Below are 20,217 nucleotides of genomic sequence, written 5' to 3' on the forward strand. Positions count from 1 at the left end.
TTTGGTTGTAGATCCTGGGTTTTCATCACATCAAATATTTTGTGCCAAGCCCTTCTGTCCTGCATAGTTTCTTTTGAGAAATCAGCTGCCAGTCTTATGGGTGTTCCCTTGTACGTGACTAACTTCTTTTCTCTTGCTGCTTTTAAGATTCTCTCTTTGTATTTAACCTTTGGCATTTTAATTATAATGTATCTTGGTGTGGGCCTCTTTGGGTTCCTCTTTTTTGAGACTCTCTGAGCTTCCTGGGGTTGTATGTCTATTTCCTTCACCAAGTGAGGGAAGTTTTCCATTATTATTTCTTCAAATAGCTCTTCGATGTCTTTTTTTCTTTCCAGTACCCCTATGATATTTTTACATTTAATAGTGTCCCCTAGGCTCCTTAAGTTATTATTATAGTCTTGGCTTCTTTTTTCTTGCTATTCTAATGTGTTCTTCTTTTCTGACTGATTCCCTTTTATAATTTCCATTTCCATTTTTATGTTTTTTATCTCTTTGGTAACGTTCTCATTGAATTCACCTATACTTCCCCTAAGTTCATTGCGCACCTTTATAACCAGTGTTTGAACTCTGCATCTGTTAGATTGCTTGACTCCATTATTCCTGGATCTCTGTTCTGTTCTCTCATATGGTTTCTGCTTCTTTGTCTTCCAATTTTGGCTGCCTTTCTGTATCTGTTTCTATGTACTAAGCAAAGATCCTAAGTCTCCTGGTCTTTTTAGGGCAGATTTTGTTTAGTAGGTGTCCAGTGGCACAGTCCTCTACCCCTCTGGGGCCACCGGTTAAGAATCAGCAAGCAATCCACAGATGCTGGGCTTATAGTTGCCTCAAGAAACCACACCAGAAACCGAGGCCAGCTGCCATCAGTGTGAGTCCTGGCACTGCTCAGCAAGGAGCACATGAGTCTCGGAGGACTCACCTGGATGTGGCTTGAGTAGGGCCACGAATTGGTGGGGCTAGTTTTGGGGAATCCTCTGGGCAAAAAGACCTCTGTTATCCAGTTTAATGATGTCTCAGCTACAGTGGCGCTGAGTCTGCACACTGAGAGTAGGGAGGGCTCAACAGAGGAACAATGGATACTGCCAGCATTTCTGCACAGGAGAGAGGCTTGGCCCCGGCCCTTGCTCCGATAACTCAGTGTCACCCTGTAAGTCCGAGGTGCTCCCCATACAGCCGACCAGGCACTGGTGCTCAGAGTGAGCAGGTCCATCGCCCCAAAAGTTTACTCTTCCACACAGCTCCTTTAAGAGACGTGCAGCTGCCACAGACTCTGTCCTACTCAGCCACTCAGGACAGGGCAGCCTCACATCTTTGCCCCGTCATACCTTCCACCATAGCAGGCTGATTAATTATTTCTCTCCCTTATTGTAGTGCTTCTGTTCATCTAGATCCCAAGTGACTTTTTTTGCTGTTTCCTCCGTGTTTCTGTCACAACTTTGATTTGGTCGCAAGAGTGATGAACAACGCCTCTATCCTCTACTCCATTTTTCTTCCACAATCTGCCCACTTCTTAAAAAGGAATATTTGCTGAGAAATCGCTTATCTCATATTTCCTGGTAAATTACTTATCTTCCTAGCATTTGCAAAAGGCAGGAACTGGAACTCAGTAGCATCCTCTTCACACCCTGCAAATGGAAATATTGTCATTTCTAGGTAAGTCAGGAGTGAGGGAAGAGAACTGTGACCATCCAGAATTTCATGGGTTAAGTCTCCGTTGGTCTCTTAAAGAATGATAATGTGGATCTTAGATGTAAAATAGTCAGAGTTTGAAAATGGATTAAATATGGAAGAGAGAAAGAAGCATCATAAATACAAATGGTCTGTAAAGACAGTCTACCCACACCCAGTAACCCACTGAGTGGGTTATTACAGTGCTGAGAGGGTTGTTGGGGTCACTTGGAGCCATATGGGTGGGTAACCTATGTAAATGAAACACAATGACAATGGACAGAAATATTTATGAAACCAGATTTATTTGGGAAACAAGATATGTTGCCTCTTTTGGTCCATTGTAGACCTGGCTACTGCTTACCGGTGACCCTCGTTTTATCATTTATTTATCTGTCTTCCTCATCCCTCCTTATTGAGAAACTCCTGGAGAGAAACTAGAAAGTCTTCTAATGCCCTTTTGCTGTTTGTTTTCTGTTTCCTCTGTGTTTTAGTTCATCCCATGTTCAAGGATGACGTCTACATTTTTCCAGGGAATGTTAGCTTTGACAATCTGTGAATGGAAGGGGAAGGGATGATGATTTTTGTCTACAAAATGAGAACCGTTGAGATCTTCTTAATAAACAGAGAGGAATTTGGATTCATAAATAACTAGGGGATATAATGCCAATTCCCTTTATTTTAATGCCATCTTATTGATAGCCAGCTTTAAATTTTCTGTGTTTTTAAGCATTATGCTACAGTGCCCTTCACTAAGACTTTCTATCTACTTCATTCTTTTCTTCTCTCATTTACTTATCTATCTATTTATGTATATATTTATTTAGGATGACATTGGTTAATGAAATCCAGTAAGTTTCAGGTGTACAATTCAACAGTAAGACACACACACACACACACACACACACACATGTACTGCACTGTGTGTTCACTGCTCATAGTTAGATTTCTTTCTATCACCACATATTTGATCCCTTTTATTTCATCTACCTCCCCCCTTCTTCTCCCCCTTACCCTCTGTAACCACTAGTTTGTTGTCCATGTCCATGAGCCTCTGTTTGTATGTCCTGTTTGTTTGTTGTTTTTAGGTTTCTATCCCACATATCATATGGTTTTCAACTTTATTTTGCTTAACATGATTATCTCGAGGTCCATTCATGTCACAAATGGCAGTATTTCATCTGTTCTTATAGCTGAGTGATATCCCATTGTATAGATATGTACCACAGCTTCTTTATCTAATCATCTATTGTAGGACACTTCATTTGCTTCCTGGCCACAATGAATAATGCTGCTATGAACTTTGATGTGCAGATATCTTTTTGGATATGGTTTTTCAAGTCTGGGGTAAATACCCAATAGAGGGATTGCTAGATCATATGATAGATCAATTCTTTTTTGCAGGACGTTCATACTGTTTTCCATAGTGGCTCTACCAATTTGCAGTCCCACCAGCAGTTTATGAGGGTTCCTTTTTCCACATCCTCTCCAGCACTTGTTATTACTTGTCCTATGGATAATAGCTATTCTAACAAGTGTGAGATTGTATCTCAAATTATTTTCTTCTTGAGGTTTAACGTGATTATTTCTTTACAATCTTCTCCAGGGTTAAGCACACTGACATGGGATTCGGGGCTTAAAAGCACACACATAGAGTGAAAATCCAGCTGTGAAAACTTTCTAACTGTTTCATGAGTTTGTTTACCAGTTAGAATGTTGCTAGAGCTTAGTTTCTGGAGTCAGACCTGTGTTCAGATCTCTATCACACTATGTCTTATCTCTGTGGCCTTGAGAAAAATACTTAAACTCTGTGTCCTATTTTCATCATCTATGAAAGGAAATTAATAATATAAAATTCATGGGGCTGTAAAATTAACAATAAAGTGACCACAAAATCAAAAACCTTACTCAATTTCTTATTCCCTTAACATTTTATTTACTGTCTTCCCACTTTGTAGCTAAACTTATTGAAAGAATCATCTTCATGTGCTTACTTAGTTTCCTTCCCTCTTTCTCTCCTCTTCAACCTATTCCATTCTGTTCTCTGCCCCAAACCTGAACACATGTCCTTTGCCTCCAAACTTAATGTCCTCTTCTCATCTCCCTTATCTTAGTGAATGGCACAATCTGATCCAATGATGTGTTGATGATGCCTCCCTCTCTCTTCCATAATCAATCCATTTTCAATTTCTGACTACATCGAAATATATCATAAATACAGCTTCTTCTCTCCATCTCCACAGCCACCATCACCTCTTGCCTGGACTATCATAGAAAGAGATTCTTAAGTGGCCTGCTCTCATTCACCCCACTACTTATTCATTTACTGTCTCCACATGGCCAGTGCATCTAAGCTTTGTGATGAGTTTTCTTTGTTTATTTGACCAATTGGTTAATTCCTATCTCCCCACTAGAACATAACCTCCATGAGGTCAGAAATTGCATCTGACCTATTCTTTGTGGCAAGTCCAGCATACAGTGAGGGCTACGTAAATATGTGTGGAGTGAATAATTTGTGCTCATAATTAGAGTGAAAGTTCCCATTGCTGTCATTGTCATTGTGTCATCATCATCATCATCATCATCATCATCATCATCATCAGTATTACCAGGTGATTCATTACAGAAATACTCTTTCCTCTTCAGATTATAGCCAACTGACCATCAGGATCTCTGAATCTGCTTGGCCTAGGAAAGTTCTCTGAAACTTTTTGCATTTGACACTAGCATGCTCAGAATTGTCATTGCTCTAACACAGAAACTAAAATATATAAGGACTTCAGAGAATAGGTTTGTTCCCCTGCTTTCACAGTGATCTCCTTTTCTCTTTTTCTGTGAAAATGGGTATCATTACCTAATGCTGCATAGAATAGTATCCCAGATTTTGACAGCTTTTAAAAAACAAACATTATCTTACAGTTTCTATGTGTCAGGAATCGGGGTAGGGTAGGGGGCTAGCAGCATAGCTAGGTCCTCTGGATCAGGGTTTCTCATAAGGCTTCTTTCAAGGTGCAGATATCTCAAGGCTCAACTTGGGTGAGGAGCCTGTTTCCAATCTCAGTTGTATGGCTGTTGGCAGGCCTGGGATTCCTATTGGCTATTGGCTGGAGACATCCAATTCCTGGTCACATGGACTGCTCTCTAGGGCTTCTCACAACATAATAGCTTGCTCCCTTCTTCCCCCCCCCCAGAGCAAACACTGTGTGTGTGTGTGTGTGTGTGTTTGTGTGTGTGTGTGTGTTTTTGTGTGTGTGTAAGAGAGAGAGAGAGATAGTGATAGTGAGCAAGAAAAAAGTCACAGCCAATTGGTAACAATCTCAGAAGTGGTATCCCATCACTTTTGTGGTATTCTGTTCATTAGAAGCAAGTTACTGGATCCATCCCACACTCAAGAGAAAGGAATTACACAATGGCATGAATACCAACCAGGAGGTGAGGATCATTGGGCGTCACCTTAGATAGAAGCTGCCTACAACAATGTGTGACTTTGTTCTCCTTAGACAAGAGCACACTGCTTTCACTTGATTCTTTCAAACTTTTCTCCTTTGGGAATCATGGGCTGCATACCCATCAGCTCCTCAGTGCATCACCACACTTCTCTTCCTAGAAAGGAAGAAAAGGAGGAAGAGGAAGATGGAGCAGGTTCTGCTAAGAATAACTTCTACTATAATAATAATTTTAATAGCTTTTAATATAATAACAAGTTTAGTTGTCATTACACATTGTGCATTGACACTAAATCATGGAGAAGACTTCAGTTATTCCTACTGGTTTGTCTGAGCATCAATTTCCTGATGACTTACTTAACAGTTTTCTAATGAATGTATTAAAAATAGAGCTCTAAAGATAATAGATACAGAAGATGTATATTTAGAATTCGAGTTTCTTTCCCTCCCTGCACCCTGTCCCCCAGCTTTGCACAGTTTTTAGTGCTAATTTGACACCATTCTGAAACTTTATGTACTTTATCTTAATGTACATATTCAACATTTGCCATCTAATTTTGATAGAAATCCTTCGGCAATAATTAAGCCACCTCCTAATTGACTGAGTTATCTGCAATTTGTCACACACTCACCCTTATATCACATGTTATAAGAGGAAAAAGGGAATAACCTGTATCTAGGAGTTTCATGGAAAAACCTTGGAAAATAAATGGACATAGATGTCATAATTTCAAGGAGAGCTGTGAATGCAGAATTTTGTTAAAAAGTAGACCTGCAGTTGTATGATGAGTATCTCTACATTTTGTTTCCTTTTGTGCAGATCGTTTCCCAGAGAAAGCTGTCCAAATCCTTGTTGAAGCATGGAAACACAGCTGGGAAATCCTCTATCACGGTGAGCCCTCCCTAGGCAGCTATCCGCTCAGGGGCTGGGTTGTAGGTGCTTGGGATGAACTAGATGTGTGGCAAGCAGACTAGATGTGTGGCTATTGGGAGTTGATGCCATAACTTCTCAGCTATCCAATTTACTCCCTTTTTTCTTTCTTTCTTTCTTTCTTTCTTTCTTTCTTTCTTTCTTTCTTTCTCCTTCTTGCCAATACAATTTTGACCTTTCCACTCCTAAGAAAAAAGGGGTAGAAGGATTTGAAAGTGAGGCCATTCACTTGAAGCCATTCATTTCTACTAAGCTAAGCCCTTCTGCATTTGCAATATAGGTTTCAGTGGGAGCTAAAGATGAAGTTGTTGAGTATGATAAGAAAATGGGATTGTGTAGAGTTTTCAAATCATCAAAGCTACCTATCCCTGCCTTTTATTTTTTCTTAGAATTAAAAATTTTCTCTAATCACATTTATTTCAAGGTTTGGTGTGCTGCTGAAAGTCCAGAGAGCCCAGGATTTAATTCTCTTCTTGAATATAATAGTTTTAGCTATGCTGTCCTATTTGCTAATCAGTAGCCATGTGTGATTATTTAAGCTTAAATAAAATTATTAAAATTAAATAAAAGCAAATATTCATTGCTTAGTCACATTAGCCACATATCAAGTGCTCAATAGTTATATGTGACCAGCAGCTACAATGTTGGACAGATTATAGAACATTTCTGTGATTGCAGAATGTCCTATTGGGCAATGCTGGAGGCACTTCTAAATAAAATCTTAAGTTTTCATATATTTGATACTTTGACATCTTTTATTAGTGCCTTTGAGAAAGGGAGAAAAAGTTGTCTAACTAGTTAGATTTGTGGACCAAAAAAAGGTAGAGAAAAGGAAATTGCTAGGGAGGGAAATTGCCAGGAGGCCAACCTCCTGAGTTCTTTGAACATTTCTTTTTAACTGGAAAGTGACATTCATTTTTTAAAAATAAAATTTAGACTGTTTTTAAAGGAAAAATTCAAAAGACTTTTCAGTGGCAAAAGTTGTGATCATTCTTACAATAACTTACCTGAATTTGTTGCTTGAATATCTAAAATGACATAGTCATGTCAAAGCTTTTTCTTAACCGTCATGTTCAATCATGAACAAATTATTCAAATGGGCTTTGAACACCCCATTGGTGTTCTAAAAAGCCACAAACCCAAACCAAAAACATACTTCTAAAACCCACAAATCCAGAGAAGCCTTGGGTGGTAGACCCAGGTGTAAGATTTGCCATGGTTCTTTCCCATGGAAACAAAACCTCACCTTGCCATCCTTTCTCTAGGACATCTTGAGATTATTGTCCTAAACACATTCCAGAGAAAATTTATTTCCTTCTTGGTTTTAAATATTTAAACACTCCACTTAATCTTGGAGTTTTGGGTCAAAACAATGGCTTTATTAGCTTTCGGAAAACACTTGAAAATATGTGCAAAATTTTCTAGGCTTCTGCAGATGGAGATTATAACTTTTATCCTCTTTCCAAAAGTGTTTGTGACCACAGAATAGTTAAAGACCATTGTTCAAGTGAAGTGTAACAGGCATTAAGGTGATAGGGGACAAAAGAGGACCAAATAAAAAATTTAAATAGAATGGTTTCTAGTTTGTAAAGCAATTTTTGAATTTTTACTGTTTATCTAGACTTATGTTTTCTACTCCTCAGTTCCTCACATTTTTGAAGGCAGATATTTCCCTCTTTAGTCAACCTTTTCAGCTTTAATATTAGGTATAAAATAAAAATTTCCAGTGCCTACCAGTGTGTACTCAGAACAGATGGACCCAACTCATAATAGAAAAATTGAGCTCAAATAGAATGGAGATAAAATTGAATTAAAACTCAGTATCTTGACATAACCGGTTTAATAAGGGTATCCACATGCTATGGCCTCTGAATGCATGGTAAAGTCCTAAACATTATTTGTAAATGGTTTAACCTATATGCAACTAGACCAGTCCCTAGAATTTTATTGTTGTTATTGTTTATCTCTTGACTTTTCCTATCAATTTCTGCTCCAAGTCTTTGAGAGTCACTGACTATTAAATATTGGAAAATGACTTATTATGTAAGAGGCTCTTATATAATATTATCTCTTCATTTGTACCAAAATCCTTGTCAGGAATTCTCTGTTCTTGAGAGTTAAGGGCTTAGGTCCTTATTCATTCATATCATCTATCTAGTTACCTATCTCTCCTCAGTTCAGGAAGCCCAGTGACAGTCTTTTTGAAAAATAATAATTAGAACATTTCTATAATGACTATATAACCATTAGTCTGCAAAGGACTGTTTTTTTTCCTACCCCTTGTTGGTCTGACTCAAAACAGTGAAGAAATGTTGCTGCTCCTTTTTCTTTGTAACTTCCCAAAGAAAATAATATATATTTACTTATGTAAGTGCCATCCAAAGCTGTGTGATCTTTAAAGAGAGAAGCTCTTCCTAACTGCTGCTCCAAATATATCTCCCTCCAGCTTTTGCCCCGTCTCTTATGTTCTTATGCTCAGCATAAATGAAACCTAGTTATCTACTGTTATTTATTCTAGAGAGTTCTCTTGTATACCTACAAATGCTGTGCCATGTTCAGTTATGGAAAACCCTTTGTCCAGTGACAGTTTTTGTTGATTTTTGGACCAAATGTGAGCTAAATTTGTTCATGAATTCCTGGGCTGAGTGGTCCAATTGCTCCTGCAGCTGATGTGTTCTTTTTCCTTTAGGTGATTGCTGAAGAATTATCTGGCAATGACGACTATGTTGAACTTGCATTCAACGCGCGGAAATTGGATGACAAGGTAAAGTGTTTGGCATTAACCTTATTAAAGGAAGTAATAAATCCAGTGCACAAAGTTTAATCAGATTTTCCCCTGCAGCTATTTTTTTCTTTTTCAACGCACATTATTTATTGAACAGATCAAAGATTTCAAAGAGATCTGCAAAGTAAGACTTCCCCTAAATTGAGAAGCAGTTAATGATATGGAGAAGGGACTATAATTAAAACATGGCCATTTTATTACACCAAGATTTCATTTGTTCCCAAATGCCACAGGTCATATGTGCACAAGTAAATAAGATTTAACCCCACTGCTAGGGACATTTCAAAGGAAAAAGAGAAGATGTGAAAGGGAAGAAAAGTAACATTTATTAAGCACCTATATTTGATAGTCATAAGGTTAAGACCTTTTCATGCATTATCACATTTATTCTTCTTATAACTTACATGCAGCAGGTATTATTAACCCTGTTTTGAAGATGAGAAAACAGATCCAAAGATGAAATAATTTGTCTAAGTTTACTTCATTAGTTAGTCCAGATAACCCAAGAAACAGACACCAAGAAGACAGGATTAAATATGCAATAATTTTATTAGGAAAAATGCCTGGGAGAGCTGACAGACACGATGCAGGTCTGACAATGAGTAAAGGAGGGAAAGAAGGATGAGCGGCAGTGCCCTGGAATTCCATACAGTCTGAAGAAGGTTCAGCAAGGCCATCGAGGAGTTCTAGAGCCAACACTGGCCATCAGGAGAGTTTCATGCCTCCCATGCCCACATCATATCTCCTACACGTGCAGTTACTAACAGGGAGCAGCCCTTAGAAAGCCTGGCCTTGGTGCAAGTGCAGGATGGATTTTTGAGCGCAATAGCTAGGGCCCTTGGTCAATTACACTCCATGTAGTGAGAGGTCCACAAAGCACATTCTCATGGCCACCACATCCTGATAATAAGTGGTAAAACTGAGGATTCAGGTCCATGGCCCTCTGATTCTCATCTGAACTCTTTATGTTATATCTCACAACTTCAATCCAGTCACAGACCATGTAAATCTGTGTATATAGAAAAAGTTCTGCAGTCTCTACCCCTTGAAAAAGAAAGAAGTATCTTCATCATGTATTTATGATTTCCCAACAACCATATCCTTAAATCAGAAAGCATATCATTATCAGTAACTATATTCACAAAGGACTACATTTTCCTAGAGAACTAGAGAACAGGGGATTTTTAGATGTGGCACCACTTCTTCAAACAATTCTTACAGTCATTAGGCTGGAAAAGGTAAAGCAGTGTCTTAGCAATTCCATAAAGTCTTAAGCCACAGCTTGTATCTTTACATATCTCATTTACTTTCACTTACAAACATTCTCAGCCCATTTTTGCATCCATTAATTTCCTCTTTAATTTGTTCATTTATTCACTGACTCATGAGTCATTTTCCAAACTTTTGTTGCATACATCAGGTTATGGAGAAAGGATATATTTTAAACCATTCTTGTACCTGCAATCTGGAATTCGCCATCTAACTAAATGAAACATAAATTTAAATAACACATGATTTAAAAATACTATAGTCATGATAGAATAAGTGATGTATAATCAAAATATCCTGAAAAAGGTAATTCATTTTTCCTTTGGATATCAGGAAAGACTTTATCCTTATGAATGAATTGTAGTTGAATATTTTTAGTGTCCTGAGTAGATTGTGTGAAACTTTCACAAATCATGACCTTTCGACATTAAAATGAGCTAGGTGCTGGGAACTGCATTGTGCATTGGTATTAGTTGGGTGTAAGCTTTTAACCTTTACTTTCATGTGACTGTTATGCTCTTTATCTGTCATCATATCCCCAAATTTCAAAATAATTCATTGAACTGTTTTGTAGTATCTTTCCTGGTACCACTATAAGCCACTGAGTCAGTGTGTAGCAGTGTTAAGCTACTCACTTAATGACCTATAATGGCTTCTTTTCTCTTAGCAGTCTTTTAAGTACCTCTAATTTGTCCTCTAACTGACTTATGTTGCAGTGCAAGGGGACTTGGGGGTTTGTTAGTGGACCCATTGATTCTAAGGTGTTTGAACAGTTTCCTGTCATTCAAATGCACTGCTCACAAAACTGAAGGAGCTCCTGTGTAGTGTGTTTAATGTGGTCTAGATGGCTATTTCCACCCTTAACTGTGCTAATTGTCTAGGGCCCTGGTCACTGCTGAGCCTCAATGCCCCAGTGCTTTGGACCCCAGGTCCTTCATAATGTGGTGGTATCTTGCCCAGACTCCTTAGTAACAGAGAGAAGCAGGCCCTGTTCAGTGCAAAGAAAAGGCCATTGCTCCAATTTGGACTGGAAAGTAAATGTCCTTGGATGAAAAGAGGGTAGAGTTGTAGAATTAAGGAGCAAGAGGATACCATGAAGGTCATCTCGCACAACCTCTTCAGGAAACAAAGGCTGTGATATATGTTCAATGACTTACCTAAAGATATTACTACTGTGCTGGTTATCTATTGCTGCATAACAACAGCCCACCTCAAAATCTAGTCACTTAAATTAACAGCTATTTTATATGTCATCATTTTGAGGGCCAGAAATTCAGGCAGGGTTCAACTAGGCAATTCTTCAACCCCCTAATGATGTTGACAGAAGTAATTTATGATAATCAGCTCATGGAGGAGCTTGTCTGGAAAGTCCAATATAACTTTATTCACATGCCTGGCACAGGGGATGGTTGAAAGGCTGAACTCAGCTGGGTTGGTCAGCCAGAGTACCTACATGGTGGTCTTACGTTAGTCATGCTCTCTCTACATGGTGGCTGGCTTTTCCCAAAAAGAGCATACCAGAGAACCAGATGGAAGCTGTATGGCCTTTTCTGACATAGCCTTGAAAGTCACCCACCATCACTTCTGCTGCATTCTATTGGTTACAAGCGAGCCATAAGACCAGCTCAGAATCAAAGCCAGGGAAGTTAGGCTCCACACCTTGATGGGGGAGTGGCAAAGTTATACTGTAGAAAAGCATGTGAACAGTGGACATTATGGTGGCCATCTTTGGAAAATGCAATCTATTACAGTATTTTTGTGATTGAACCAGAATAAAATAGTGCAGTTATTTCACGGCTGGAAAAAATAGTTCCCAGAAGTTCTCAAGGAAGTCCTCTTTCTAGCTTTTATCACTAAATGATGTTGTAGCTACCTACATGTTAACAATTGAACTTGCATCGATTAATTAAGAAAACATATCATGACTAAAGGCCACTGAGGTAGATAAAGTTCATAATTTAAAAAAATTTGTATCATGATAGCCTTAGTTTCTATATGCATTTGAAAAATTTCGGAATGAATACGAGGGGTGAATGTGCTATATCCATTTCAGACAACAGTTATAGAAGATCTGGATCTCCAGTCCTCTTTCAGTAGTTTTGGTAACCCACAGTATCCAAATACCTCAGGAAGAAAGATTGCCTTCTTTTACAGATGAGAACATTGAGGTTCAGAGATGTGATATGACTTACCCAAGGCAACACACTTACTCACTCACTCACTCACAAATAATCAGTGACAGTGGGGGACCCAAACAGGTTGCTTAATTAAAATCTTAATCTTCCTTCAGGGCAGAGTGTTACTGAACACCAATTGGATTGGCCTTGGGATGTGGAGGACTTGGTAATGTCTTCATGTATTTCAGGGAAGTAGAAAGCCAGGAAGGAGAGGGATGCTGTGGCAGTCCTCAAAGTGTGGTCCAGGGTCTCAAGACTCTTTCGGGGAAATACGTGAAGTCAAAACTATTTTCATAATAATAATACTAAGATATTATTTTGTTTCTTCACTCTCATTCTCTCATACATATACAGTGGTTTTCCAGGAGCTACACAATGCCTAATATCACAACAGTTTGAATGTAGATGCAGATATGAAAATCCTGCTGTCTTCTGTTAAGCCAGTCATTAAATTAACTTGCAAAAATGTAAAAAAAAAAAATATATATATATATATATATATATCATTCTTCTGACTTTCTTAAATTTGGAAAATATTATCTTTCATTAAAAATGCTATTTTTGTTATGATGTAATAGAATTTTTAAAATTATTTTAACATGATATAAAATATGAGTACTTCTTAAACTCAGTTTTAATTTATAATATGGTAAATATAGGTAGGTATAATTCACATAAAAAATGCTTTGAGGTTCTGAATAATTTTTGAGTATAAAGGGGTGCAAAGATCAACCAAAAAGTTTGAGAACCAACCAAAATGTTTGAGAACTGCTGTTGTAAGGTATGCCAGAGAGCACTAAGTAATTTTGCAAACCACAGCAACAGAGAAATGTCCCTTTTATTTTGATAGAAATAGCCATTTTTTAACTCACCTTTCCAATGTTTAGCCAACTAGCAGCCACCAACCTAAGATCAAAATCCAGAGTCCTTTAAATCTGAGAGGTAGTCTTTAATGACAGCTACACATAAAATAGATTAGGTTTGCAAGAAATAACATTATTTATTTAGTGGCAATGCAATTCACTTAGTGGAAATATGGGCTTTTTAACTACTAAAGCACATTTACTGCATTAGCAGCTAGTTAGAAGTTCATCTAACAAGTAGAGATATGAGTATAATTGCTTTGGAACATTCAAGTTGACAAAGTATTTTCTCCTTCCTTTCCTGAGAAATTACTTATGTTGGTGTACTGGAACTAATTCTCTCACTGAGAATTATTACAGATGAGGTCTTCACATCTGTTATAATAATCATTACAAACTGCATTTTTAGTGTTCCTATGATGCTAGTTTGATGAGGTTCTGTATAAGCAAACAAATCTAACTGCAAAGGTCAGCAAACTTTCTATAAAGGGCCAGGTGCTAAATACTTCAGACTTTGCAGGCCGTGTGATCTCTGTCCTAACTACTCAGCTCTGCCTATAAAGCATGAAAACAGACATAGACAATATGTAAATGAATGAATGTAGGAGTATTCCAATAAAACTTTATTTATAATACCAGGCAGCGGGCCAGATTTGGGTTGCACGCCATAGTTTGCCAACCTCTGTTCTAAATCCACATTAAATCTCTACCTGTTATGCTGTGATTTTGCTATGCTCAAGTATGCCTGCTTGAAAACTAATCCAGCCTTCATTAATGATACCAAATTGTAACTAATGAGCATCTACAATATACCAGGTGTCAGGAATCTAACCTACATTATTTGAAATTCATAATTATATTCCCAAAGTCAGGTATTATTATTTCCATTTCACAGATGAACCATAGAGAGGTTAAACTATTTGCCTAAAGTCACAAAGCTAGGAAGCTATAGAGTCCAGATATGACCAAATCTCTCAGACAATCTTTTCTAGTACCAATATTCTATTTTCAAGATCGTTGTCATGGAAATACACTGCTTCTTCTTCTGTTCCAAACCTCGGCTGATTTCTTATTGTCCTCTCACTTGACTAAATTTCTTTCATATTGGACTAAAGTGGCAGAGTAATATGACATCCAAGTTATTAAAAAATTTCACCATAGCAAAACTTAGTAAAATGCCTATATGATTGATTAATCATCTTCATTGCACTGAACTGTCCCAAGGGCCACCTTAATGCTGATAGTCAAGCAGGGAAAGCTTAAAATTCCAGATTGTGGTCAAGGAACCATACAATTAGACCCAGAGTTGTTTTTAAGCTATGGTTTTCTGTGTGTATATTTAAGAGATTTTTGAGCTGCTTATGAATTGTTTTATTTCCAGGAATCAGATGCTTTCTTAATAGTAATCATCCCTGATATTTATGTAGTGCTTTACAAAGTATCCTCATACATTCTTTCTTTTATCGATAATAATCATAGCAGCAACACTTTTTGAGTGCTTACTATGTGTCAGACACTGGACTCAATATTTCACATGCATCAGCTCCTCTAATTCTACCACTTTGCCATGAGGCAAAAGGTGATATACCCTCCCATTTGTGGACAAGGAAACTGAGACTCAGAGAAATCAAATATCATGCAGGTCATACATGGTGAAGTCAGGAGTTGAAAGCAGTCCTGAAGCCGGTGTGCTGCATATCAGCTGAGTAGGTACTTGAGGGAAGAGATTAGATCCCATCTTTCTTTCCTTGATATGTCCTCCTGAAAACTCTGTGCTAACCCTAAATAGTATTTTAAAAGAAATGTGAAGCAAGGTAGAAGAAAGCACTGCAATATACTACCAAGAGAAAAGTAAAAAGGTACCAAAGTATATGTAGAGTAAGATTACAAATATATTTTTTCAAAAAGAAAGAAAAGAAAATTATGTTTTGACTTTAGAGAAATATTTACTAAATGTTATTGATAGTTGAAGAATTATGAGTGAGATTATAGGCTATTTTTTCCTTCCATTTTTCCATTGTTTTATGTTTCTCTATCTTCGGTTTTTAAATAAACATGATAAAAATTTTAAACAATACAAGAGGAAAAAATGACTGGTAGTGCTTTCTAATTGATAGTGTGGTGAGCAATTTTTAAGTACAATTCACAAACACTTTTCCTGAGGGATCAACAGTCTATTTAAGGAGGCAAAGCCTGAAGCTCCTAGAGAAGGAGCCCAAGGACCCCTTGGAACCAGCTATGTGACCGACATCTGTTAGGGAAGGGAGGGGAGAAGGAGCTTCTAGTTTTTTATGAGAAGTGTTGAAATTGAAGTAGGTTTGACGGGTGAATGTTGGGAGTAAATGTGTAGAGGTGAGAATCATCAAGAAGTGTGTCTAGGAGGAAAACAGGGTCCACTTTGGTGGAGAGGCCAGGTTTGCAGGGCAAACTTATTAATGAAAGCAGCCACTGTGGATTCTTGACAAGATTAAGGCCGTGGTAATCAGGCACCTTCAGAAATGGAGCAGAAAGGTATTTTCCAGACTCTGGGTGTTGTGAAGCATGGTGTTTAGTTCCTGGTTGGGTGGAAAAGACAGCCAAGGGGAAGATAGTTATTCCATCTCCCATTTTGTGTCTTTCTAAGGCATCCTACAAAGTTTCTAAGCTAATACTCTCCACTAAAGAGCCAATTATAATACTTCTCTGCTCAAAAGCCTTCAGTAGATTCATACTACCTCTTGAGGCAAGTGCAAGATTTCAGATGAGCATTTAAGGCTCTTCACATCACGAAGCTGCCTTTGCTCGCTTGTCTCAAACTCCTCCCCTACACATCCTCAGGCCACAGTGGAATTAAGCTCCTTGGTGTGCCCCTCTATTTGCTCTTCCTACCTTCTCTCAGTCTATTTCCTTCCTAGAAATGTCCTCCCCACAAGCATATTTTCCAGTCAAAATCCATCAACTCTCCTGTCATACATTCATCATTTTCTGTTATACATTCATTCATTCATACTTATCCCTGGGATATGTTTGGGTTCTTGTCTTACCATCAAACTACATGGTTCTTTGGCGGGCTAAGAAGAGGTTTTATTCTTCTTTATATCCTAACATCAAGCACAGGGCTCCATGATGAGTATATACCCTGAGAATATTTTTGTTAAGCTGAAGACAGGTGTCTATAGGCTTTATTATGCTTTGCTGAAGTCCAGATTTCTGGGAGGAGGGAAGAATCACCTACCGAAATATATAATAAGACTGTGATAACTAAGGTTACTGCTCAGGTAGTTTTCTATACCAGGTGTTCATGTCATTCATTGATTTATTTATGTGTTGATTCATACATTCAATAAATACCATGTACCACTGAAAGCTAGACACTATGAAACATGCTGAGGAAATGGTAGATATATAAAGGAAAATAGACATATTTTCTCCTCTCTGAGAGTTTATAATCTATTGGAGTAAAAAAAAAAACAAGTTTAAAAGAAGTATATGGATAGGTCTGCTTCCAGTAATATATTATTCTGCCACTGAAAACAACTATAAACACTGGATAAGATACAAGTGACATCCGTTTGAAGGTCTTAAGGCAACCAAGATTTAAGGAGCCAAGAAATTGAAAGGAAAAAAATCCATTGAGGTGAATCAGACATTCAATGCAGATTTTACATTTAGGGCAGTTCCTCAAGGCCAATTCATGAAACATTTGGATAAAGAAGCTGAGAAGCCTAGCAGATAATAGCTATTAAGAAATAGGGAAACTGAGCAGAGGTTTTGGTAGTCACATGGACCTGGGGAAGCAAAACTGAAATTCTGCTAAGAGACCTGGAGCCGAAATTTGTAGGTGCTTCAGGGAAGGGAAGTAGTCCAACGCCTGAGTGATTTATCCTCTCAAGGCATTCACTAATGAGCAAATAGCAGCATAGAAGGAAACTGAACAAAAAGCTAAAGCCAAGAGATTGTGGAGATAAACAGAGCCTTTGAGAGTCTCGCAAATAAAAATTAGTACTATGGGCTTGTCGAGCATGAATAGCCCTCATAAACATTCTTTTAGTTGAAGCCCTTTAAGAACTATATCAGAAGAGTAAAGGAATCAGAAATAGATTGGGCCTTTGAAGACTTTTGAAGAAATCAACCTCTAAACACCTCAGCCCTAATTGGATTCGGGTGACTTACCCCCATTTTAACTACTTGCCAAAAGCTAAAGACTCATCTAAAGCTTTAATACTCTTTTTTTACACAGTATCTAATATTTAATCAAAAATTAACAAGGATACCAAGAGGCAGAACCAAAAATATAGAAACAGACCCGTGGGTGATCCAGATATTGTAGACATCATTATATTACAATCACTATAATTAGCATGTTTAAGACAGTAGATACATTGCTTCTCAAAGACGTGGCATTTGAATTGATGTTTGAGGAATACTTTGAGTTTCAACCAAGTACTTACTTCTCAAAGGACTTGGAACTGAAACGTCACTCATTCTAGCCAAGGTATATCACAGGGATGAAGAATAAAGCAGGGAAGAGTCAAATCCAAAGATATTTCATCCAGGGCCGGATCAGATATATTTGTGTGGAGGAAGCAAAACAACTCATTTTTGCTTATCTTTTTTAGGATTTCTTCAGTAAATCTGACCCATTTCTGGAAATTTTTCGCATGAATGATGATGCAACTCAGCAGCTTGTGCACCGAACTGAGGTGAGAAGAGTCATCTTCACCTATGCCAGTTTACCTCCTAAGATAATAAACTGACCTGTTTTGAGAAACCTCTTAAATTTCTTAATGTCTGTTTCTATGCACTCAGACACGGAGTCTTCACTATTCTCGAGAGAACCCTTTATTCTCAATTTAGATATTAGAAGAGAAGACTCTTTCTCACCCATATTTTCCATTATTGACCTTCAATACAGACAGTCAGCAATTGATTAATAATAAAAATATGAACACTAGATGACATTTAATGAGAGCGACTAGGCACCAAGCATTGTACTAAATGATTTTATATGCATTATATTATCTACTTCTCATAACAATCCCTACACATGAATATGATTACCCCCATTTTACAGTGGAATAAATTGAACTTTGGGGAGGTCAAGTCACTTTTCCAGTTTTCATGGTTAGCAAGGGGTGGAGCCAAAGTTTGAATTGAGTTTGTTTGGCCCTGAGCTTCCCTGTCATTTGGGAAGCTGATCTGCCTCTCCAGGGAAAGTTCATATACTGTACTGACGTCGAGCCTATCATATGAACAGCTGCCTTGTCTCAGCAGCCACTTCGTATAGCTCCATCTGCCTCTCACACTTCCTCCTCTTTCTCCATGTGACTCCAAAACTTATCCCTCATTATCCCAACTTCCACTACCTTCTAATACACACACATACAACAACCAACCCCAATCTTACTTTTTATTTTATTTTACTTATAAATAAAGGAGAGATTCTATGGGGAGTGAAAAGTACATTGATAAAGAGGAAGTGGGGTGATTTTGATGAATGAGAAAAGACTCTGTTGTGCTTACTAGTTGTAGGATAAAGGAAGAAGGAACCTTTTTAACATTTGTTGGATAATAGTAGGGGTTCCCTGTTCCCACCAACCCACACTGGAAATCCAATTTCATTTTCCTGATGTAACAGAGATGCAGGTAGCATTAGGGGAAAATTTCATGTCATATTTAAAATAGATAAGAATTAAAAAGTCTTGTATGGACTAGTCTGGATATTATCTACTGCATAGTTGGCAGTTAATGAAATGTATTTAATAAAAGAATGAATAAATGAATAAAGTTGAGTATAGATAATAGGTCTACTACATATTATAGTACAGGGTGATTCCTCTGGTGGAACAAACTTTTTTCAGAAGTAAATAAACTTTAGGGAGAATCAGAAGTGGTAGCCACTTATACTTTTACTCTAGTCGCTTTAGAGGTTTTATTGTGCAAAGAGAAAGCAGTTGGATGGCATTTGGTTGGACTTCTCTCGTAAGATCCTCCTCTCTTTTGCTCCTGGAAGCTTTTCTTTTTTCATTATTGATATTGATAAATTCTCCTATTCCCAAGAAGCTCTTGAACTCCCCTCTATACCCCATTTTTGAGGGGCTCCTGGAGTCTCACAAGAAACGTGACTGTAAACTTTTCTAATGAGCCAAGCAACAAAACATTGGTTTTCCTCTTTCTTACTCCAGAGGTAGAAAATAAATACCAGACAAGATTGTTCTTTTGGGGGAAGCACATGCACTTGGACACACATGTGCATACACACACATACACTAAAAGTTCAGAGGAAGTTTTAGTTGAAATTTTGATCTACTATGGAGTATTTCAAAACTGTTGCAATGAAACATCTTCACTTCATAGTATTTTTATGTAAAGGTATGAAATTTAAATGAACCCAAATAATTTTATCTAACTTTTCTTCTTATTACCACTTGGATCATTCCTAGGGTATCAGAGCACAAGACAAAGCCACACAGGAACATTATTTTTCTACTTTAATGCATTAAGAGAAATTTAATAATGAGCCCATGATATAATCGATAATTCATATTTGTATTAAGGAATCCAATAGAAGAGAGACTCTCTTATAAAATGATTATTTTATTTAGATTCAGAATTCATTGTTTTTACAGTGTTAAGACTTCTACTAATCAAAAACTTCATAAAAAAATCAATATAACAATTGCATTTAAGTTTATTTGTATGTGCTCTAGAGCAGTGGTTCTCAAATATCATGCATCAGAATCACCTACGGGGGAGGCTGCCTCCAGAGTTTCTATCAGTAGGTCTAGGTCAAATCTAGAAATTTGCATTTTTAAAAAGTTCCCAGGTGATGCAGCTTCTGCTGATTCAGGAATCACTTTAGAAACCCCTGTCCTAGAGTATACAATATAATCCTAGGCTCAGAACAGACATTTATTTATACATTCTAAACCAAATAGAATTATTCATATCATAGTGATATGATTCGTATCCTAGGATAACACTTGACTCATATGTACTCAGGCAAGATTTAGGCAATTTTATGATTAGTAAGCTTCTTTTAAAAGGGTTTTGCTATGTTACAGACTTAGTTTATAACACTGAAAATCTGCCCTGTCTTCCT

The 20,217-nt window shown here is 37.5% G+C and overlaps 1 protein-coding gene across 4 annotated transcripts in view; it reads left to right on the plus strand.

Annotated features, from left to right (window-relative positions):
• The window catches only part of CPNE4 (copine 4), a 409,148-nt gene that overhangs the window by 277,705 nt on the left and 111,226 nt on the right, over positions 1 to 20,217 (plus strand). For all 4 annotated transcript variants that reach the window (XM_016140288.2, XM_016140290.2, XM_016140291.2 and 1 more), the window contains exons 4-6: positions 5,932 to 6,003; positions 8,732 to 8,806; positions 17,735 to 17,818. In XM_016140288.2, the coding sequence (XP_015995774.1) occupies positions 5,932 to 6,003; positions 8,732 to 8,806; positions 17,735 to 17,818 (231 nt within the window). The remainder of the gene's footprint in view (positions 1 to 5,931; positions 6,004 to 8,731; positions 8,807 to 17,734; positions 17,819 to 20,217) is intronic.

The sequence above is a fragment of the Rousettus aegyptiacus genome, unplaced genomic scaffold (assembly GCF_014176215.1).
Source record: "Rousettus aegyptiacus isolate mRouAeg1 unplaced genomic scaffold, mRouAeg1.p scaffold_m13_p_4, whole genome shotgun sequence".
NCBI classification, from domain to species: Eukaryota; Metazoa; Chordata; class Mammalia; order Chiroptera; family Pteropodidae; genus Rousettus; species Rousettus aegyptiacus.